Source organism: Nesoenas mayeri (assembly GCF_963082525.1).
Source record: "Nesoenas mayeri genome assembly, chromosome: 10".
Lineage (NCBI taxonomy): Eukaryota > Metazoa > Chordata > Aves > Columbiformes > Columbidae > Nesoenas > Nesoenas mayeri.
This window is the reverse complement of record NC_137560.1, coordinates 3,879,891-3,903,784: the sequence shown is the minus strand read 5'-3', so window position 1 is coordinate 3,903,784 and position 23,894 is coordinate 3,879,891. Positions and strand designations below refer to the sequence as shown.

General features: G+C 41.4%; 1 protein-coding gene across 1 annotated transcript in view; it reads left to right on the top strand.

Moving 5' to 3' along the window:
• The window catches only part of NUP210 (nucleoporin 210), a gene marked incomplete at its 5' end in the record, with an annotated part of 64,214 nt that overhangs the window by 28,524 nt on the left and 11,796 nt on the right, over positions 1-23,894 (top strand). The window contains 18 exons of the mRNA XM_080350422.1: positions 468-666; positions 1,862-2,007; positions 4,211-4,432; positions 5,719-5,892; positions 7,537-7,729; positions 8,079-8,185; positions 10,236-10,340; positions 10,875-10,976; positions 12,617-12,745; positions 13,451-13,578; positions 14,230-14,365; positions 14,675-14,737; positions 15,656-15,835; positions 17,142-17,222; positions 18,127-18,258; positions 18,462-18,620; positions 19,450-19,541; positions 22,081-22,255. Of these exons, the coding sequence (XP_080206548.1) occupies positions 468-666; positions 1,862-2,007; positions 4,211-4,432; positions 5,719-5,892; positions 7,537-7,729; positions 8,079-8,185; positions 10,236-10,340; positions 10,875-10,976; positions 12,617-12,745; positions 13,451-13,578; positions 14,230-14,365; positions 14,675-14,737; positions 15,656-15,835; positions 17,142-17,222; positions 18,127-18,258; positions 18,462-18,620; positions 19,450-19,541; positions 22,081-22,255 (2,523 nt within the window). The remainder of the gene's footprint in view (positions 1-467; positions 667-1,861; positions 2,008-4,210; positions 4,433-5,718; positions 5,893-7,536; positions 7,730-8,078; positions 8,186-10,235; positions 10,341-10,874; positions 10,977-12,616; positions 12,746-13,450; positions 13,579-14,229; positions 14,366-14,674; positions 14,738-15,655; positions 15,836-17,141; positions 17,223-18,126; positions 18,259-18,461; positions 18,621-19,449; positions 19,542-22,080; positions 22,256-23,894) is intronic.

The following is a 23,894-nucleotide window of genomic DNA, read 5'->3' as shown; positions in this document are numbered from 1 at the left end:
CTTTCTGATTCCTTTCTGCAACAGGTAAACACAGAATAACAGAATCGACTGGGTTGGAAAAGCCCTCAGAGATCATCCAGTCCAACCCTTGGTCCAACTCCAGTCCATTGACTAGATCATGGCACTGAGTGCCATGTCCAATTTCAGTTTAAAAACCTCCAGGGCCGGTGAGTCCAGCACCTCCCTGGGCAGCCATTCCAATGCCTGACCACTCTCTCTGCAAAGAATTGCTTTCTAATATCCAGCCTAAATTTCCCCTGGCAGAGTTGAAGCCCATGGCCCCTTGTTCTATTGCTAAACCAATGTTGAATCTGAGAATTGTTTCCAGCCATCAGAGGGAAGTCAGCAGCTGGGATAAGTACGTGAGAGAGCTCATTAAAAGAAGGAGAGCATACTGAAGTTGTTTTTCTTGCTGGTAATGCTTTGTGGAGTTCTGTTCATACACCTGTGTTTCTTTCCACCTTCAGGTGTACGTGACTGAACCCCGTGGGATGGAGTTCACGCCGTGTCAAGTTGAAGCACGTGTTGGCCACGTTTTGGATCTGCCCCTGAGGATTAATGGCATGACAAATGTAGAAACGGGCGAGACAGTCCCGCTCAGCGACTGCTCACACTTCGATCTGCTTGTGGAAGTAGAAAACCGTGGTGTGTTCAGGCCACTTCCAGGTGATTTGACGCCCTCCCTGTTTTGAAAGTTAAATGAAGATGTTACTAAGTCACACTTCTCCTTTCAATCACTGTTTCAATTGCTGTGTACGGTGTTCTTAGAGAGGTGGGATCAGGGTAGTTTTGTTTTGAGGATGAATTTTCTTTCTTACGCAGAACTTCCCTCTGATCTTTTTGCTGTTTTGAGGGACTCTTGAAAGCATTTTGGCCATTGGATAATGTTTAGTTTTTTTAACATGCTCCTGTAACAAAGCTGATGAGTTTTCTCATAAAAGGGCTCCATATTTATTGTGTTTTGAGGTAGCACTGGAAGTGAACACTAAGGTTAGTAACTGCATTGCCTGAATTGTCCAGCGGTATTTTCAGTTCTATAAAGACACTGTTCATTGTTTGCTCATGAGGACCTAAGACTAATCAGCTGCTTAAATTTTGCCAAAGCTGTCATTAAGCCCATTGCTTTAAGAAATGCCTCTTGTCAGGCATATTATAAAGAGTACAGGATATGCATCTTATTTTCAAAGATTGCCATTAATGTCGCTGGGATAAGTGGACATTGAGCAACGTGCTTGTTCCTGTGTCTGCTGAATTCAGTATGTTATTCAGATGTACCATTGTTTTTTCCGAGTGTCTCTTGAATGGAAGCTCTTTCCTATGCCAGGAAAACCATCTGCATCATAGCATATGTTTGCCTGGGAGGCAGCTATTTTACATGTCAATATACAGTATGCTGTTGTACTCTTTGTTTCCAAAAAAGAAAAAATAGACCCCTCCCAAATCTCAAGATATAAGCAGAGAAATCTCATAAAATTACCTTCAGCTATGGAAAGGATGTGTTGTCTGCGGTCCCTGTGCAGGACAGCTTGTCTAAGCACTGTGACTTCTTTGTGCTTTGTTACGAGCCAGTTTCATTTTAGAACAGCAAGATGAAAATAGCAAGAGATAGAGTTATATTAATTTGTGCCCGAATAAAGACTCATGTCCTGCTTATGACAGTGTGAAAATGAAGTTTGTGAGACATGGCTATTTTGTTAAGTGTGGGATTTGAGATGAAAGATGGTAATGAACATTTTTACCCGTTTGGTTGGAGAACACATCTCTACTTAGTTCTGGTTGTAATGCCGCTGTCGAGAAAACACATGTTGAACTTGCATTTGTTTTCCAATATGTATTTATGTATTTTTAATTGATCTGACAGGAAGGCTTAAGCCAACTGCTGATTTTTGCAGTGGAGTCAGAGTGAAAGCTGAAACTCAAGGATACACGACGCTTGTTGTTAGTTACACCCATGGTCATGTCCACCTCAGCGCCAGCATCACCATTGCTGCTTATCTACCATTAAAAGTAAGTGTTTTCACTGTTCCTGAAGCAATTCATCGCTTAAAATGACAAAGAGCAAGTTGATATTAGGTAATGAGTATGTTAACACAGAAATGAGGCGCGTGGTTGATTCACAGGATAAAAGCTTTATGGGCTGTTTTGGGGAATGGTGTTTAACCCTTTCTTTGAGGAGCAAATCTATAGCAGCGTTTGCCTACATGGATGTTGCAAGACAACTACAGAGGAGTGAACAGTGCGATAGTGAACTAACAGACTGATCCAACTTCTGAAACGGAAAGAGAATTTGATATCCTTGCCTAATTTTCAGATTTTTGGCGAAGGAGTCACAGTTGCTGTCACCTGAAGAAATATGCAGGACAGTAACAGGAGTCAGTACTGATTCAAGCCGGGATGTTTATCTTGCTTTGCACAGCACACCTGAATTAGTCTTTTCAGCAGACTCTAGCAGGGTTTAAAATTATGCCAGATACAAATAGTTTGGTTTTTGACTACCCATTTTAAGTGATGAACAATTGGCTTAATGAGGTAGTAAAGGGGCAGTCACCATTCTGTGTCCATGATGGCAAATAGAAGCAGACATAGCTGATGATTTCTGCTTTCTTAGTACATAGTCCTGATGTTTGCAAGAAAGCAAACCTGGCTTGCCTACACAGTAGTGCAAATATACGCTTTTTCCCTACAAATGGGAGAAACGTATTTTACTCTTGGGCAACTCACTAGAAAAAACAGGAAGAACAAACCTGAGTGCAGGGTCAATATATGGAAATATTACACAGTATATTACTCATCTTCATTTATCCTCATCTTCAGAGATCTAACACTGAGTCTGCAAAGCTGAACTCCAATACATTTGACCATATGGGGTTTTTTTCCCCCAAAATCTGGAACAAAAGTTTGTGCAAATCGTACAAAATTGTGACAGTAATGATGATTTTACTTTTAAAACATGCTTTTCCTTCACCAACTATAAATTGCTGGGTACAATTATTTGAAGATGCTGAGGCATCCTGAGCAGACTGTGTAAAATTATATTATTTGCAGCAATGTGAGACATGTAGTCCCTTTAATTAGGAATTTTTCATATGTATGTTGTCATTCACAGTTATTAGCCAAGCCCCTTGAGGTATTGTAACAGTGCTTTTCACATATAAAGTTAAATGATTCTAGGGTGTTTAACAGAGCCAATAAGTGGTGACAATGAGAGCAGATAATCTGTGCTTAGATATCCCAGTGAAGAACCTTGTTCTTTGAAGTGTAGAGCAGTGATTTCCACATTCTCTTCCCTCCTTTCTGTAGAATGAAATACTTATGCCCAAAAATGTGAGGCAGCATTTTGCTATCAGATATCTGTTTTTTAAAAAATTGTAACATAAAAAGTGGGAGAAAGATATACAGAAGTGGAAGGGCAGGCACACACTTGAGACTGAACCTCACACTTTTCCAGATGGTTTTTACCTTTATATTACAAATATAATGAGGGAATAAATGGGAGAAAAGAGGAACATTGATGCCAGCCCTTCCCATGACTTCTCTCTCTCTTCCTACCAAAACACACCTGTGGAAATAGTTGAATCACCCTTTATTTTGGCTGCTATTTCTTTTTTCCTAAACTCCTGAGTAATGTGGTGTTGTGGAACAGAAACCACAAATGGTTATTGGGTATTAAAATGTCAGGTTGACTTCTGTGATTATAAGCAGCACAGGCTGTCCCATTGATGCACATCTATGTAGAATTATTGTAGAGGGCTGATGTAAAACTTGTGTAGGAGAATAATTGCATGCACAGAACTGTGCTGGAGGGAGCACAGCCAAATGAAAGGGGTTTTAAAGAGCAAAATTTGACATCATTTCATTAGTGCTGTCTGCTTAAAAAATGTAGTAGGATACTCATCTCTCTGTGCTCAGAAGAGTATATTCAGGATTTTTCTCTTGTTGTAACTCCTCATGGAAGAGATATGGTTGGAATGTAGTTAAAACCTTTCTTTGGATCTGAGGGTTCCATTGAATATAATCTGACTGGACAGAATCCGTGTAGGTGATGCTCATTATTTTGGTACCGCTCTGCTCTTAAATAACCATGTTTACAAAGTCCTGTGTGGGAAAAACCATAGCTTAATCAGATCTTTCACTGAGAAGTACATTTTGCAAAGTACAACCGAACTGTATGTAAATAGAATCATTAATTTATAACCGTCATCCTTTACAGGCTATTGATCCTCCGTCTGTTGCTTTAGTGACTTTGGGTTCCTCTAAAGATATGTTATTTGAAGGAGGACCTAGACCATGGGTACAAGAACCTTCCAAGTTCTTCAGGAACATCACCGCCGAGGATGCAGAAAGTGTTGCTTTGTCTTTATTTGGACCTCCTACGTCTCGCAATAACATCCAGCACTGGGTTAGAGCGTCTTGCAAAAGCCTGGGAGAGCAAGTAAGTGCCAGAAGGTATTTGTGTTGCCCTCTGTCAAACACAGAGCTAAGGCAGCTGAGAACAGGCTTCGGGCAGATTTATCATACCATATACCTTTTATATAAGAAGTTTTTAAAATAAGGCAGTTAAGAACTTAGGTAAGTACATAGTCTATGCTTTGTCATGCTGGTACAGGTTTTAGAGTGAGCATTTGATAACATTATGTGATAAAGTGCTTTTTGATGGGTTTATTGCAGTATAAAGCCAAGTCACAGAAGCCGTATGTTACAGAATGTGTTAAACAGGTCCTGATAAGTGCAGCTTCAGTTTGCATGAACAGGATGATAGCAGAAGGTTGCTGCAGTAAACTGACTCTTTTGTCTGACCTCTTCCTCTTAACCAAGTGACCTTCCAGTGTGATTCTGTTTATGCAAACAAGTGACAGCCATATGAATGTACTGCCTTTTTATTTGTGCAGGCTTTCTGATAGTGGCTGTAGTCACTTTCCACCTTGCCTTGTTTTCACCAAGATGCAGAAATGATTTATCCTGCTTTACTCACCCTGGCCAGATTACAAAGCATTTAGCTTTGATTTAATGTTTTTCTCCTGTAATTCTGCAAGGCCTGAGCATTTTGGTGTGGCTGCCAAATTCTGTAGCTCGTTTCCTCAGCGGCTATTGTACAAAGCATAGCTCGTTCTGTAAGCACAAATTTAGAAAGGAAAACCATTTTTTTGTTGTTTTCTATGACTGTGTGTGCGTCGACTGGCTGTCCTGAGTGTTGTCCGGACAGATCACGTCTGCATGGGTGGATAAGGCAGGTAACCAGCGCTACCCCAGCCTGTGGGAATGGCCTGCTCTGTGTTTACATCCATGCTATTGTGTTGAAGGCTAAAAAAGGAATTTAAAATAAAACATCAGCTGTTTTTAAACACACTGAAGTGACTCAAAATATTATCTTTGAGCTGTTCTATTCTCACTCTGCAAAAAAAAAATGAAACAAACCTGCATGTTAACTTTTTAAGTTACAAAAGATTTGTTGTTGGACTGAAGCCTGATGGTAATAAACAGGACTCCCTAGGAAAAGTTCCCAGGAATAGTACTTTGATAATGATATAGAACTGTTAGTGAAATATGCACCTGCTTTTCCATCTGCCTGTGTCTTAATGGTGCTGTAAATCCCCAAGACTCATATTTTTGTTTGTTCATTCTGACATCAGCGTGCCACTGAGATGTGTCAGCTAGAGTATGCCTGAGCTCACTAGTTCTTTCCTCTCTCCTCACTTGCCTGTTTTCATAATTGTCCAGGTTATTGAGTTAACAGTTGGAAACAAACCCACGATCACCAACCCTTTTCCAGCGGTGGAGCCTGCGGTTGTGAAGTTCATCTGTGCGGTCCCTTCTCGACTCACTCTGACTCCTGTTTATGGAAGTCCTCAGCTTGATCTCTCCTGCCCTTTGCTGCAGCAGAACAAGCAAGTGGTAAGTCTGAGGAGTGACAGGAAAAGAGGGTGTTGGGAGAATTTAAAAATCGGTGTTTGGATGTCCACGTACAAAATGATTAAGGGAGTGGAGCATCTCGCTTATGAGGAAAGGCTGACGGAGCTGGGGCTCTTTAGCCTGGAGAAGAGGAGACTGAGGCGTGACCTCATTAATGTTAACAGATATATAAAGGGTGAGTGTCAGGAGGATGGAGCCAGGCTCTTCTCGGTGACAACCTACGGTAGGACAGGGGGTAGTGGGTTCAAACTGGAACACAAAAGGTTCCACTTAAATTTGAGAAGAAACTTGTTGGGGGTGAGGGTGTCAGAGCCTGGCCCAGGCTGCCCAGGGGGGTTGTGGAGTCTCCTTCTGTGCAGACATTCCAACCCGCCTGGACACCTTCCTGTGTAACCTCATCTGGGTGTTCCTGCTCCATGGGGGGCTTGCACTGGATGAGCTTGCCAGGGCCCTTCCCATCCCTAACATTGTGGGGTTCTGTGAAAATACAGTGTGTGAGTTGCTGCAAGAGCAGCAGTAACTCCAGTGCCTTGTGGCCATGCTGGTATCATCATTGTCTGCTTCTGCAGAGCAGTCTGAATGGGAGTTTCCTACAGTGATCGTTTAAACAGGTTTATAAAGGGACCTGCCAAAAAACAGGAGTATACGCAGAAGCATTTGGATTGTGGCTGCTCACCAGAGTGTCACTGCGGAAGCCTTTTTGACTTGTCTTGAGATAAACTTTTTTATTTTAAAAGAAAGGGAGGGTGGGAAATGTTTCAAGCAGCCGTTTCGAAGGAAAGTACTTTTTCCCTGTACCACTCCATTCTAGTCTAACGATTCCATTGAGTAGAGACCTATTTTACCATACATACTTTATTACATGAGTGTGTATTTGTGTGTGTCTTCTTAGTGAAGGCACAAACGCTGGTGACGTGAAGATACCTATGGAAGCATATACAACAAGTATTGTTCGGTGAAATCAGATGTATTTGGCTTTACAAATCTGAGTCACAATAAACAGACAGTGTATATGTGTAGATTATCAAGCATAAAGAACACTCTGTTCTATATCCTAATGAGTGCTGTCACGCATTCTCTGCTGAGTATACTGGGGGTTTTGTCGTGTTAATGTTACCAGGTAAATATACAAGTCTGCTTGCTTTCATAAAACAGCAATGTTTATGGAGTTGATGAATCATTTTAAGTAACTTGTATGTAACAGCAAGATGAGGAGGAGATTTCTGCGTATTGTAATTCACTTCAGCCTCCGCCTGTTGTTCTGGCTGCGTTACACGTCAGGCTACATCAGCACACTGCTGTCGCTAATGCATCTCACAAGATGAACGCTACAATTTTGAGCCGTGTCTTCTGACAAACAGCAGTATTTTTCATTATTTGAATCCCAAAGCCAACAGAGTTGAGCTGTGTGGCTCGATTTTTGTTTTAAGGTAATTCACTAACTAAAAAAGCCCCCACCTTCCCACCCTCCCAAAAAAAGCCCTTGTAGTGTAAGTACAGCTTAAAGACTTTGCACTGATGGCTCATTTTAATGAACATCACACACATAATGAGTGTTAAAATAAATCTCATGGAACTCAGCATACTTCTGCACCTGTTCAGTTCAAAGTATTCATTCTTTTTCAGGTTCCTGTTTCAAATTATCGCAATCCAGTACTGGATTTGGCTGCATATGATCAGCAAGGCAGTAAATTTGATAACTTCAGTTCTCTTAGTCTGATCTGGGAATCAACAAAAATGTCCTTGGCTAATATTGAGCCTGACATGCCAATGAAGCTGACGCTGAAAGAAGATGGAAGCGGTCAAAAGAAAATGCACGGTATGGATTAGTTTAAGTGAGCATTTCATTATTTGAAGAAGGTCGGGATTAAATCTATTTGGGAATGTATGAGCTTGATTAAAGAAATGTCTGTAATCTGCAGTCGTATTTCAGTTTATCCTCAATATGCATTTGAAGTGTGCACAATTTGAAACAAACAAAACCCAACAAACCAACCAAAAAAAAGCCAAACAAAAAGCTAAACCAAAACTCAAACCCAATGCCTAGAACCTGTCTTGAGAGAGAAAACTCTTGTCTGTTTAGAAAGATAATAGAAGGGATTAGCAGTGTATATCTCATCCTCTTCTTCCCCATAATCAGATGTATTTGACTTTTTGTGTGGTTCTAGGCTTACAAACTGTTGTAGTGCATCGTGAGTCTGGAACAACTGCCATCTCTGCAACTGCAACAGGATACCAGCAATCCCACCTCAAGGCAGCTAAAATAAAAATACCGGTATGCAGAACTCTGTTTTTTTGTTGCTGTTTCCTATGATGCTTAATGTATAGTGTTCCTGTGTATTTATTTCCTCGGTGCATATTCATGTCAAAATAAGGCAGCTCTGTAGCTGATTCTGAAGACAGATTTGTACCCCCAGGTTTTCATAATATTCATGGCTTTTTCCTGCTTTCCTCTGCAGTACATGCTCCTTTCCATATAAAATACATCGAATTCTTTTTTATTTTCTTTAAGCCATCTGGGCAAGGGGGATTACCGAGAATTGTTTCAGTTGGTTTTGTTTTGATGTAGGTTTTTTTTTAATGAATTGGTGAATCTCTGCTGCTTGTCCTTCACTAAAGCAACCATGTGCTCAGCACAGCTGTCACTGGGGAAAGCAAATGTGTTCTTTCCACTGCCAGACTGGGTAGAACAGTCCTGCATGAGCAGAGCAAGAGCTGGCTGATAGCCTCGTGTGGTCCATAGGTAAAAGCTGGACTGTGACTAATACAGTTTGGCTTTCTTTTTTCCTTTGGTCTCACGTTGATCTTACAGAAGGGAGAGGCTGCTCATATGTCCAGTGCCAGCCCTACGCCTTGGCTCTAATTTTACAAGTCATTAACCACCCCCTGAAATAATTTAGTTTGTAGATACTCAACATAGGGAAGAAGAGCAGCAAAAAGCAGTGGTGATATTCAAAGGTGGCAGATGTAAAGAGATGGCAATTTACTGTTTGTATCACTTTTTTTAACGGAATATAAAGGCAAGTTTCAGTCTATGGGACAACCTGACACGCATACTAACTGCCTCTTAAAATATCCTGCTTCGCTACACTGGAATTGTGTTTAATTATGTTAAGCAGGGTTTAAGTGGGTTTTGACTATATGAAGTTCTGAATTGTGTACCATGAAAAAAAGAGTTGAGACAAAGAGCAAAATATGGATCTAGTGGTTACACTATTTGTAAGTCAAAACAGGTGACAGATGAGCACTAGTAATGTGAAATTCTTGTGATTTCTGTCAGCATGTCCAAGGTTTGGTATCTGGATGGTAAATCTAATGTATGGCCAGTCAAAATGACTAGATTAGAGGCAGTTACCTTGCCGCCTAAGATACTTGGTTCTGTATCTTTTTTTCTCTTAAGAAAATTGAGTTGTAATAAGAACGCCTGATGTTCTGCAATCATTTTGTAATTCACTGTGCTCTGCTTTGTTAAACCAATATTCAATATTCTTTCTTACATTTAGAGATAATTAGAGAAGTGAATTCTCTCAACTTTGCCTCGAGTTCAGAGCAAGTTTATTGTATTTCGGTGTGGGATTCCTACCTGTGAAATGGCACTGGAGGTCTCAAGTTCTAGTCTCTGTGTTTTGTTTTTGGGAGGAATCTTTGATAGTTGGACAGTAGTAGTAGGTACCACTTCTGCTACAGTTCCATAGGTGCTTGTGTTGTTTCTTTAAATACATTAGAAATGAGTTGCTATATTCTGCTTTAAAACCCATCAGTACTTATACTTCTTCCTTACAGACAAAAATGCAAGTAAAAATCTAATAGATGGCATAGTAAGATGTCTAGATCATTGTTCCATGTTTAGGTGGAGCATCCTATTATGTCATTAGGGAAGGACAACATCCTTTCTACATCAAGGAAATTATTCTACTAATTAGGTGAAATGCATACATAATACTAACTTCCTCTAAAAAACATTTTCCCTTTCTAAGCTAATGTAATTATGAGTGAAAGATTAAACTTGTGTCTGGCTCGGGGTTTATGTATTTACATTGAAGGAAGAATTTCTTTTGGTGGCTTGCCAGGAAGAATTCTAAAAAGACGAGCTTAAAGTAGAAGACAACATTCTGTCTCTAAGCTTTAGCAGGTTGTATGGACGCCTCTCCTGTCTGTGTACGTCAGGCTTGGTTAATTGACCCTTCTGCATTGTTAATGCGGGGGCCATTGTTCTTGGTCCGGGTGGGAGATGCAGGATGCAGCAGCATCCTGCAAATACCAGAGATTGGTGCTGTTTTCTGGCTCTTAGTGTTTGCTGTAACAGCTGGAATGGTTTCTTGCAGTACGAACCTCTTCTGCCAGTGTCTGCTGCTATTGAACTGATCCTAGTGGAAGATGTCAAAGTGAGCCCTACTGACATCTCCATTTACAATCACCCTGACGTCCAGGTGAGGAATTGTTCTGCTGCTTTCTAACTGCAGGGAGGAAAACATCGAAAATCATATGATCACAGAATCAGACAGAATAACAGAATCAGCTGGGTTGGAAAAGACCTCAGAGATCATCCAGTCCAACCCTTGGTCCAACTCCAGTCCATTGACTAGATCATGGCACTAAGTGCCATGTCCAGTCTCAGTTTAAAAACCTCCAGGGCCGGTGAGTCCAGCACCTCCCTGGGCAGCCATTCCAATGCCTGACCACTCTCTCTGCAAAGAATTGCTTTCTAATATCCAGCCTCAATTTCCCCTGGCAGAGTTGAAGCCCATGGCCCCTTGTCCTATTGCTGATGCCTGGGAGAAGAGCCCAATCCCCACCTGGCTAGAACTGCCCTTCAGGTAGTTCTAGAGAGTGCTGAGCTCACCTCTGAGCCTCCTCTTCTCCAGACTAAACAAGCCCAGCTCCCTCATGTGTGTAAGGATACTGCCTTTAGCAATATGTTAGAAAGGCGCAGCCTAATTTTGGATGCTCTTCTGTTTTTGCAGGCAGAACTTTTCATCAAAGAAGGTTCTGGATATTTTTTCATTAACACCAGTGTTGCCAGTGTTGTAAGAGTGGTTCATGAGGAAGCTCAAGGTATCGCTTTGGTGAGTGAAGTTTTTTGCTGGTTTATGTCTTTTTCGCATTCTACCATTCTGTGGTTTCATCACAACTGGTTGTTTTCCATGCGTGTGGACAGAGGCAATAACTGCCCCTTGGGCACGTTTGCCTGTTGCAGTCAGGGTGCCTTTGCTCTAGCTATAGAGCAAAGTAGTAGTTTCAGCTATAGAAATAGTTTCCCTGCAGTCATGCTGCACATGTATACTCTGTAAGGCCAGAGACAAGTTGTTCTTTTCCAGTTACAATTTTTTCAGTAAATTGTTCCTGATTTCATAAGCATAAAATGAAAAATAATGTGCCGGAATTATTCAGAAGTGCTATACGAAAGATTAATTGGTTTCTAGAATAATATTGGAATATTTGTTGTAGGCAAGTACTTTTGAAACCTTCAAATTCTTCCAGTGCTATTTCAGGATATTTTGCTATCACAGTATTTCATCCTCATTTTGTGAATAAACACCTATTAAAGAGCTGATTTCTGATCTCCATATGAAGTTTTTAATGTGCCTTTCCACTAGAAGATGCAAGTAAACTACAGTTATCCAGACCCAGGATAGAAGATACATTCTACAATGAGTAACAATACAACTATTTGCATTCTAGCTTTCATTAGACAAGAATTGGAAGTGACACAAGTTGTTTTAAAGAGTAGCCTTCACAAATTTATAATTCACACATTTATCTTGTAATAAATAACGTTGATAAAGCTGTGAAATCATGATGATAAAGGTGGAATTTTTTAAGTTGTTTAGAGTATGCAAAGTGTTGGTGAAACATTTTGGTTGTCTCTGAGAGCCTAAGGTGGGAATATTTGTCCAGCTGGGCACAGAGGAGCAGAAAAATAGAGGAGATGAGCTTATTTTTGTACGTTGTACGCTCTCCTGTTAAATCCCAGTGTCGCCTATGGGTTTTCCTTCCCATGGGAGCCAGCAGAATGCTCTGCAGGTGTCAGTGGAGCCAAATTGGTACGGGGTGGTTTATGGTAAACTGCTCTGAGAAACCCAAGTTATCTAGAGCAGAGGCTTTCTCTTCATTGTTTGATTCTCATTGTATTCTCAGAAGTGTAACGTGTTTGTTCTTCGTATAAAAAGAAAAAAAGACCTAATTATAGTTGTATCAAAGAAATACCTGATTTGTCAATCGTCCTCTTACTTGGGAAGGCGTACCACCAGATTTTGGCTATTCATTCAGATGAAAAGCAATACCTGTAAAGTAAGAATCTGGTAGGAAGTAATACCAATGCTTTATAAGCATAGTCTCTGTCCTTGTTTTTTTTTGACTTATCATTTTGTTTTTCACTCCCCTAAGAAAAGTTTCGTTGCTCTGAATGATTTGTTGTGGATTTCTTGCCCTTGTGTTGGCAGAAGGAGAATACCAGGGTGCCAGACTGCTTCTAGATTAAGACACATTCATTCAATTGCTGCCTGTTTGCCCTAGCTCAATAGTATGATACTTTCAACACACATTTTACAGCTTTACTTTTGCTTTGGTGGAAGAACTATCTGCGCCTAAGGCTTGGAGACTTCTGCACTTGACTGCATCTCGAAGCGCTATAAATTCTATCCCAGGAGTGACAGGCAAATGAAAATAAAAGGTGCTGTAATAGAATTTTCTTTTGGCATTGCAGGTGCATCCTCTGCTTCCAGGATCGGTGACTGTAATGATTCATGACTTGTGTTTGGCTTTCCCCGCGCCAGCCAAAGCTGACATTTATGTATCTAATATACAGGAACTGTACGTCCGAGTTGTTGACAAGGTCAGTGGCTTTGAAACCAGCATTATGAGCTGATCCAGATTGCCCCGAGTCCTTGTGCTGATCACGGACATCTAGATGAGACATGGTCACTGTGATGCGATGCAGTGGTTGGGGCTCTGCTGCAGCTCTGCCACCTTAGAGAAACAGTTTGATCTCCCTGTGTTTATGTTTCTCCCTCCCAAATTTGTCCTTTTAGGTTATAAACCTTTCATACTATCAAGTGTCTCTTGCTCCATGTTCTGCGTGGCAGCAACCTCAACTTTTGCATCTACACAGCAATGTTAATTCATAATTTATATGAACGTGCTGATTTACATTCCCCGTAGTTTAAAGTGCAGGAGAGCAATTCTTTCAGGAGTAGGTTTTGCCCCAGGGTCATTTTCCATATGTCATGTTTTAAAAATGAAGAAAAAAAGGTCCAAGTCCTTTCACTTGACAGCTTGGGTGCGTCTTATACAAAATAAGTGTTGATATTTCTGGATGTTTTAATTATGCCCTTGCCAGCTGAAAGACTTGAATTCATTTATTTAATTTGACACTAACCGTAGCTGGCAGGGATTACTCTTTAAAATCAGTGCTAATCTAACCTTGGGGCTTTATCTCTAATGTCCTACTAAGAGTGTAATACAAAATAAAATGAAAACGTTTATGCTAATAAATAAGAATAGTTGAAATGAGAAATGACTGGATGTGCCTGTGTTTCAGGTGGAGATTGGAAAAACAGTTAAAGCTCATGTCAGAGTTCTGGATGACTCTAAGAAGCCTTTTCTGGCAAAATACTTTTCTGTCATGGATCTAAAACTAAGGGCAGCATCTCAAATTGTTTCGCTTGTGTAAGTGAATGGTTTTTTTATTAATCTGCAAATATGTTTGTAGGCAGAATAAGCAAAAAATGAGTAGAAGTGTTGGCTTGGAGCCATGGTAGTATACAATTGAGTTTTTATTGATTTTATTTTTGTAAAGTTGTAATTGCTTATTACATGGTAAAAAAATGCTATTTGTCAGGAAAATCTCCTAAACTAACAGTCTAAATCTCGTTGACTGAGACTCCATTCATACGCTATAACATTTCACGGAGCTTTGCGCATCTTGGAAGCGGCAACTTGGCAAATAATGTCAGGTGAAGAACTCTGTGAAGACACATTTGATGTTATCAAAGTGCTGGCTTGGCTGGGATAGAGTGAAGTTAAACCATGACACAAACTCTTATCTGTCGCTTCACCTTTTAGAAACAGCCTAAATCATCCTGTTGCCTTGAAGCTTCTTATTTTCCAAGCTCTAAATACAATTATTATAATGACAGAAGAAAGTTTTTTGGACTGTTGAATTTTGAAATGTAGAAATGTGATGGTTACCTTAATTTGCTTAAGGCGTAGTCATACAGTCATTTAGTCATCCTGCTATGCACTAAATAAGTCCTTTGCTTTTGTTATTGCTGTAATTTATTCAATGAACTTCTCTGTTTTAATGGGTTTTTGCTACAGGCCCCTCAGTGAAGCTGTCGATGACCACACTGCTGCTTTTCTGGTGCACGGGATGGCCATCGGTCAGACCAGTCTTATGGCAACTGTTGCTGACAAAAGAGGACAAAGAATCAACTCCGCTCCACAACAAATTGAAGTAAATAATGTCATATGAAATACATGTGTAAACAAAATCTATGTTATTTTAGAACAGTGTGTTATAGTTAACTTATAGTGTAGTAATTAATATGCCAGAAAAAGTAAACAGATCCTTTTCTCCAGAAGTTACCCAAATCTACTCCATTTGAGATAGCAGTGTTTTTTAACTGCAAGCAAGCGATGAGTTAAATTTCTGCATGCTCAATTTACTGTAATTAAGCAAGTGAAGACCCAGTTTTACACTTGTATGTGCTGTTTTATCTGATTGAGATAGTGTGAACACAAGTATTTGTATTTCTGTTTTCAGGTCTTTCCCCCATTTAGACTACTGCCAAGGAAAGTGACCCTAATTATCGGGGCCATGATTCAGGTAAAGGCATCTTCTTCTGTCTTTTCTCTCTTTTGTAGTTTCTATTTTTAAAATAAATGTTTGAAACTTATTTTTCAGAAGATATTCAACTTGGCAATTTAGCTACATTCACCACATTGAATACTCCTCCCAACAAGAACAGTTTCATTCTTGAGCCACCTTCCATTTTATTGTATTGCTGGATCCAAGGTTTTGTATTTATTTGTGTTAAGGTGGTATCAGCTTTCCAGTGTTAAATACAGAATCACATAATGGACTGGGTTGGAAAAGACCTCAGAGATCATCCAGTCCAACCCTTGGTCCAACTCCAGTCCATTGACTAGATCATGGCACTGAGTGCCGTGTCCAATCTCAGTTTAAAAGACTCCAGGGCCGGTGAGTCCAGCACCTCCCTGGGCAGCCATTCCAATGCCTGACCACTCTCTCTGCAAAGAATTGCTTTCTAATCTCCAGCCTCAATTTCCCCTGGCAGAGTTGAAGCCCATGGCCCCTTGTCCTGTTGCTGACTGCCTGGGAGAAGAGACCAATACCAGCATTAACAATCTGTCACTTCCCTGACATGAAGTGTAGTGGGCAGTTCTGCCAACCGAACCACAGAGCGAAGCTGGACTGTGTGTGGTGAAGGGAACAGGAGGGAACTTGTTCTGAAACTTTCTGGGCTGGCTGGAGATCAGCCCGTCGCATTCTGCACAGCACATAGGCCACTTCTGTGCTTTGCTCACTTATTTCGCAGTCTGACATCATGGAAGGACCAGTGTGCAGGAGAAATAAGCCCTGAGGTGCCCTGGAAGGTTCAAACAACTTTTTCTTACTGAAGACATTGTGGTGCTGAGCAGGGAAGGGGTGTGCCCTGTCATGTTGACCGGAACAAAGATCTGACGGGTTAATTTTAGTTGGTTTGTGTGCTCTTAATTATAGATCACTTCAGAAGGAGGCCCGCAACCTCAATCCAACATCATTTTCTCCATCAGCGATGAGAAGATTGCTTCAGTGAACAGCACCGGCCTTGTCACAGGAGTGGCGATTGGGAACGGGACAGTGACAGGAGTGGTGCAAGCTGTTGATGCAGAGACAGGGAAGCTTGTCGTGGTGTCTCAGGTAGTGTTTTCTGATACTGTTTGTGGCTGAAAGAGACTCTCTTTAGCTCATGGGTTTGGCTTTAAAGGGACAAATAGTCTTTTCGTGTTAGTACTGTTATCTTGTGTATTTGATCCCTGGTTTCCTTCAGGAGATGAAAAATCAGGGTTTCTTATTCCCTGGCCTGTGAACTTACGCATTCGCTGACGCAGGTGATACTGTCAACAGACAGCTAAATCTTGCTGTACCTTAAAACAAAGACCTACTGATAACCCAGGGAGACTCTATGAACAGTCTGGGATGTTTAGAATTGATCAGTAATTCCAGAAAAGCCTGAAGTCTAAATAAGCCTCTCTAAAACAGCAGAAGGTTGTCCTTGCCTGCATTACCTTACAGTTTAGTAGCGTCTTATGGCAGCAGAAGTCAGAAGGTAGATGTTGAGTAAGAAGCACGTTGTCTCTGAAGCTCTAGGCAGGCTGTGCCTCGTTCCATGCTGTGATCAGAATCCATCCGCAAAGTTCAGGTGATGAATCCCTGACATTCCATCAGAATCTCTGTCTTGGGCCAAATCTTAGGGCTCTTCATGGGAGGTCAAGAGAGGACATTGCTGCACACCACGAAGCTCTGCTGCTTGAAAGATGGCACCACAGGCCAAGAGGAGACAAAGGAATGGGGGTTTTTTTAAATTAAAAATCTCTAGATGTATGTATCTCTGAACTTTGTAATGCGGGAGCAGCAGCCTGCCCTGGCGCTGAGGCAGGGAGCAGAATGAACTTGAAAGCTCAGTCTTGGAAACTCAGACCAGTGAGGTCCAGGTCTGACCTTTCCTTCGCAGTATAAAGTAGGAATAAAATCTGTCAGGAATGTCAGGATGTGTGAAGAAGGGTCATCAGAGTATCACATCATCCTTTTATTCTTGATTGTCCCCTTTGCTGCTTACCGTTCTCACTTCCTTCTAATCCCCTCAGTGTGTTCTTTGCCTACTGGGATTATTCATCCTTCTCGCAGAGACCCCATGATCTTGTCCTTTGCTGTCACCTCTCAGCTCTGTCATTCAACTCATCACTAATTTTGAGCAGAGCTTTTTTTGTTGTTCCTTTTAAATTTCGGTGACATTTTTTAAATGCCTGTCAATTTACAAAGTTAATGCTTTTATCATTGTTTTAAAGTCCTACTGAGTTATGTCCCTCTGTATCTTCTGTGATCAGTAACACACAAATCACGTAGCAATAGTGATTAAATAATGGCAAAATGGTGAATAGATCCTGAAAGTGACACCTAGTTCAGACCTGACAAGTGCTTACAATGTCTTCTTCCTCCTGTTCAGGACAAAGTGGAACTTGAAGTGGTACAGCTGACGGCTGTTAGAATCCGTGCACCAATTACACGGATGAAAACTGGTACACAGGTTAGTTGATTTGTGATTAGCTTTTATTGCCTTAAAATGCTGACCTGCAAGCTGTGACCATTCTAATTCGGTCACCTGATAATGCCGCCCAGCTCGGAGCGGTTCCTGCTCTGGGGCTGCCACCGCTGCTGCAGGAATAATGTGCTGTCAGTGGGGAAGCTCCAGAGCTGGACATATTCAAAGGGAAATCAGGACACATTTCCCTTGTACACCGAGCTGATTTTTAGAAATTCAGGTCCTGCTGAAGCAGCATCATTTGATATGGAGAAGAGTTCTCTCATCTTCATTCTGTTTGCAGTGGAGACTTTCTTCCTTTGTACATTAAAAATCGACAGTGTGTCTGTTATAGCCAGAACAACAGATGCTGTTCAAACTATCTTTTTGTAAGTCTATTTCCCCTTTTAGTTATTCATTCCAAAATGGCTGGTGGTTCTACCTCACTGGTCCCAGGTGAATTAATTCCTTTGAAGATTAAAAAAAGAGTTGAAAAAGACAGTTTTGTGTTTCTATGTTATGTTGTCTTAATTTGGAGAGCTGGAAGGGGAAGGTTGATGACCAGAGCAGAGCTAATCAGGGAGATCATCTTGACAAAAATGCAGAAAATATAAGAGCATATGACTTGATGCTGCAAATGGGACAAATGAATTATTGAATTAATCTTTTCTGGTGAAAAACTGGCCCTTGTTTTTTGTAGAGCATGTAGCAAATGACAATAAATCAAAACTTGCTTCCTACAAGGTGGTGGTGCTTTGAGTCTTCTGCAACATATACAGCAGCCAAATTATTTTCTTTGGAAGAAATACCAGCTCTTGATGGATGAATTTGAAGTTTAATTCTGTTTGCTCTGTGCGGGTTTGGCCAGCATCCTAGAATTACCTAAGAAAGTTGGTTTCTCTGTTTCTAGATGCCAGTTTACGTAATGGGCATCACCAGTAGCCAGACTCCTTTCTCATTTGGCAACGCAGTGCCGGGGTTAACGTTCCACTGGTCTGTCACAAAGAGAGACACTCTGGATGTCAAGACGAGACACAGTGAGGTAAATTGTGTGCGTGTGTTTGTGTACTTGCTTGCGCGTGTATGTTGGGGAAAAGGAAACTGCTTCATAACGAGAATTGAGAAAATATTATTCCTTCCATTTACCCAAAATCAAAGAGCGACTATCAGTGTTGGATGGCTTTTCTCTGTATCAATGTCAACTCTTTCCATGAGTAAAATTTGAATTACTTTCTCCTGTCCAAGGCTTCTTTTCAACTTCCTGCAAAATATAACTTTGCAATGGATGTTTACGGCAGAGTAAAGGGAAGAACAGGACTGAAAGTTGTTGTGAAGGCCCTTGATCCTGCAGCCAACCAGTTTTACAACATGGCAAAAGAACTGTCCGATGAAATCCAAATTCAGGTATGATAATGTTCCTCGCAGTTAGTATTTTAGTATTTATTTCAGTGCTGAATTCAAGTCTGTATTTGAGGTCTGGAATTCGAGACGTGAAAGAGTAGTTCTGGCTTTGGTTTGTCTTTGAGCCCTTATTCTTGTTTGCGTAATGTTTTGCTATTTGGAAACCTCCAAGCTCCCCAAGTGTTGGTAAGGTTGACACTGAACAAAATTCAGGAGTTAGTTTTTGTTGTAGACCACCTGAAATGGAGGTGAATTGTGTCTTGTGGGTAAGCAGTGTTAGACCTGTTAAAGAACTTGGGTGCTGTAGTTCCCTTCTGCACAATCGTACTTCTTGGTGACAGTGCTTATCTTACCTGTCTACACAGGCATGTTAATTTGGGTCAGGAAATGAATCTCCTGGTAGTTCCCACTTGCTTTGGGGAGCAGCTTCAGATGTGCAAACCTAATTCCTTTAGATAAGAACAAAGCTGGAAAATGTGCTTGAGGAGTCTATCTCATGTGGGCACTCAGTTCATGGGCTCTGGCTTGGGGAAGGTAGAAGTAACTTGGGTGGATGTGGAGGCTCCAAATCTGCTTCTTTTTTCATATTAGTTCATGGTATAGCTACAGCCATAGAAATGAATGCTCTTCAGAATAACTGGTAGAAGACGCTGCCATTCTCAAATATTCATGTTTAATTTTGATTTTTTTACTCTACATATATATTATAGAAGGTTAAAAAAAAAAAGGCGTTATGGTTTTATCTGGGTTGGGGTTTTTTTGAGGGTGAAATAACTGGAAATAAATGACTTGCTGCACAGAGCAATAGGCTAAAATGCCTTTTATTTTCCAGGTGTTTGAAAAGCTTCATCTAGTCACTCCAGAAGTAGAAGTGGAACAGATCTTAATGTCACCAAATTCCTTTATTAAACTTCAGACAAACAGGTCAGTGATTGGTTTTTATGCTGTGATTCGTGTAAACAGTTTATCCAAACTGTAAAGCAATTCTTTTTGAAGTAAGCTGGGTTAGGCTTTTAAAATTACTATCACAGTACATCCATATCATACACAACTTATCTGGTGATTAACAGTATCTTATCTGTACTGTTGGGCTCTGTCAAATCTTGCATTAGTTAGATTGTAGCTAGAAAATTCTTTTGGTATTTGGAACGTATAGATGCTTATTTTCAAAGATACTGAGCCAGTTAAAGCAGTAACCTGCTTCCTCTAGAGGCTTTACGAAACATACTTCTCTGTGTTTCTTACACAGAAGCTATGATTAGATGTTGAGGTTCGAATGTCCTTTCCAACTGAGAAGTCCTTTTTGCATAAGGTGTTTTCAAAGTCTGACATCTTGGACTCAGATCAGGCTCGACGTGTGTTTTTCCAGCACACAGTGTGCAGACAGACAGGAGGACACACGCTGAGCGCCAGGCGTTAGCTGCATTTACTTGTTAAGAGATGGGAACCTTTAGTTTCACTGGAGCTCCAGTGACCATGGTCATTCAGCACCTACTTTTGAAACAGTTCTGTAGGAGCCCCGTCACTTGCAGCCACTTACGTTGTTTTGCTGTCTCTTTGGAGCAGTTTCCTGATTAATTAGTCAATAACCGGTCAGATATCAGTTTGTCTGTGGCCCATTATGTTCACTATCCAATGTTGGAGCCCGTATGTCTGAACTCTACTACCAAAACCAATGGCACGATTGCCAAGAAAAGGGCAACTAAAAATGCAGCTTTAATGCTTTCTTTCTGGGAGAAAGTAATTTCTATATGAATGAAGAATCTTAGGAGAAAAACAAAACAATCATTTACAGATCTTTCAGAAGATACGATAAGTGATACTTAAAAGTAGCTAATGTCTCAGAATGCTCACTAATTACAGTTTATGTATTTGCTCACTTTATTAATATGCAAATACCATGGTGAGAGTTGTTCCAAAAATTAACCTTGTCTACAAAACCATTTCCAGGAAACTGATGAGATCTAATTAATCACATCCCTGGCGTTCTCTCTAATACCAGCATTGGCCCTGCAGACTAATCTCCCTCTAAATATTGTTTACAGACAATGACGGCAGAAGCTGCTTGTTGTAGCCTTAGCCATTATTATCTGGAATCAAGTTTCCATGGGTGAATGATGACACTGTGGGGCAGTGGGTCAAAACTAGATATCATTCCATGCCTAAAGCCAGAGAAGAATTCTTCCAAGTGAGCTTGAATGAGAACTAAAACTTCCTTCTTAGACTAGAACGCAGGCTTTTCAGCTTTTATTGCAGACATGTGGTCTAGACAATAGAGTAGTGAGGTGAGTTGCAAACTGGCTTAAGGAGAGAAGCCAGAGAGTGGTAGTCAATGGTGCGGAGTCTAGTTGGAGGCCAGTACCTAGTGCAGTGCCTCAGGGGGCAGTGCTGGGGCCGGTATTATTCAATATATTCATTAATGACTTAGACAAGGGAATTGAGTGCACTATCAGCAAGTTTGCTGATGACACCAAGCTGGGAGGAGTGGCTGACACTGGAAGCTGTGCTGCCATCAGAGACCTGGACAGGCTGGAGAGTTGGGCGGGGAATAACCTGATGAGATTTAACAAGGGCAAGTGTAGAGTCCTGCATCTGGGCAGGAACAACCCCAGGTTCCAGTATAGGTTGGGAAATTACATATTAGAGAGGAGTGTAGAGGAAAGGGACCTGGGGGTCCAGGTGGACAACAGGATGACCATGAGCCAGCACTGGGCCCTTGTGGCCAGGAAGCCAATGGTACCTGGGGTGTATTAGAAGGGGGGTGGTCAGTAGATAGAGAGAGGTCCTCCTTCCCCTCTGCTCTGCCCTGGTGAGACCACACCTGGAATATTGTGTCCAATTCTCGGCCCCTCAGTTCCAGCAGGACAGGGAACTGCTGGAGAGGGTCCAGCGTAGGGCAATGAAGATGATTAAGGGAGTGGAGCACCTCCCTTATGAGGAAAGACTGAGGGAGCTGCGTCTCTTTAGTTTGGAGAAGAGGAGACTGAGGGGTGACCTTATTAATGTTTATAAATATATAAAGGGTGAGTGCCATGAGGATGGAGCCAGGCTCTTCTCAGTGACAAACAATGATAGGACAAGGGGTAATGGGATCAAGCTGGAACACAAGAGGTTCCACTTAAATTTGAGAAAAAACTTCTTCTCAGTAAGGGTGGCAGAGCCTGGAACAGGCTGCCCAGGGGGGTTGTGGAGTCTCCTTCTCTGCAGACATTCAAAACCCACCTGGACATGTTCCTGTGCGACCTCACCTGGGCGTTCCTGCTCCAGCAGGGGGATTGGACTGGATGAGCTTTTGAGGTCCCTTCCAATCCCAAACATACTGTGATACTGTGATGTGGAAAAAACACAGACTGCATAGCAATCTTTTAGTTTTACATAATATATTGGTGTAAATATGGTTTTACTGATTTAAGAGGGGTCCCCTGTTTTTTGTCATTCTGGTTTGTTTGTTTGTTTTCTTAAGGGACCGAGTGGCTTCACTGAGTTACCGTGTCCTGGACGGACCAGATAAAGTTCCTGTTGTAAAAATCGATGAAAGAGGTTTCCTGAACTCTGGGTCTTTGATAGGATCATCGACAGTTGAAGTGGTTTCACAAGAATCGTTTGGGATCAACCAGACCATTGTAGCTGCTGTTAAGGTAGTATCCTCTCTCTTTGCAGTTTTCTGTTTTACGACTGAAATGGGGATGGGTAACTGCACATTTTGAACTCCCCTTGTGAAAAATGTGAAGTATAGGAATTAATAGTCAGTTCTGAGCTTTGAAAAAAGTTTAGTGTAGGAAACTAGATGGGTAAGCGTTAAATCCCAAATCCTGTTTTAAAGAAAGGCCTTTAAGTGCATGTGCCGTAAATACTTGAAAAAAAGTTTGTCCTAAAAATCTCTTAGGAGGCTGTAATTACACAAGTTCAATTAAAAAAATATGTTAATGTCATAAACATACTTTTTGCAATGTGCATAAAAGGCAAATATCATCTGGAGTAATGAATCTAAATGCAGCTCATGTTGTGAGGTACATAAGTGCTTCCGAGATTTCCAAGATATTGGACCTGTAGCTGCACAGTGCCCCAAAACTTCACTTTCTCTGCCGTTTCGCAGCAGTTCAGCCTTTACACACAGTGTGAATCTCTTCATGAGAACCTGTTTTATCCGAGGCAGTAATTGCGCTGCTGTGGCCAGTATCGGGTGAGCTGTGAGCAGCACAGCCAGGGCTGCCCCATGCGCCGGAGCTTCACCAAAACATGGACAATTTGGGGAAATCTGGGCCAAATCTGGAACAAAACTCAGCAGTTTGTTTCCAGGCTAATGAAACCTCTTTTTTTTTCCTCAAAACTTCATCTGTTGATGGAATGCTGTTCTGTGAAGTCTAATACATCTTTACTGGTTGGGCACTTGGGACATATGGGAATGTATGTCCTTCATTTCTGTTCAAAAGTCTTTGTGCCAAGAACTTTCTGCATCCGGCAACATGAGCCTTGAGACACCCACTGCTCCGCTCCCTTGTATCCCTTGCTACTCTGTCAGCATCTTTCCTGTGCCCCAGCTGAAGGAGAAACACATAATTGAGTGCTGACTCCAAATTCTTTGGAAGTATATTATAATCACTGTGAAGTGGCTTGATATTTTGTGTGGTTTTGTAATGTTTTTTACCATAATGTTCAGCGGGTAGCTCTGTCTTCCTGGCTGGACCGTGGAAAAAGACACTGTGGTGCAGTTTTGCAGTTTCAGTACTGGCAGCGCTGCTGCGAGGCGGTGACAGGGCATGTCTGCAGCTCTGCGAGAGGTGACCTTGTTTCTTCACGGCTGGATCTGGCGAGTGAAAGACATCTGACAAGTTTGGGTTGGCTTGAACGACCTAGAGTGGTACTGAAGTTAAATTCTCTCTTCGTGCACACAGGATATCACAGAATTGAGGAGCTGGTGCACTGTGATCTTAAGCTTGTGAGCCTTTTGTAGTAGGAACCATCTCAGTTCAGCATCTTGTACGACCGATTTGTTTTTCGGTGCTTATTAGGACTATGCTGCTTTTATAGAAATACTATTTTTAACCACACAGTAACCCCATGGGGTCACACAGCGCTGCTGCTGTCACTTTGTGGATGAGGAACACACAGAGGGTTTGAGTGGCTTTGCTGAAGGTCATACAGGAAAACTTGTGACAGAGGAGATGAGCCGGAATCTGTTGTGTCAGTCTAAGGCAGAGTTCTCTCCTTCACGCCGTCCTTCCTCTCTAAGTTCTTGTTTTGTCTGGTTACAACTGTACACAATTAAGAACCGAA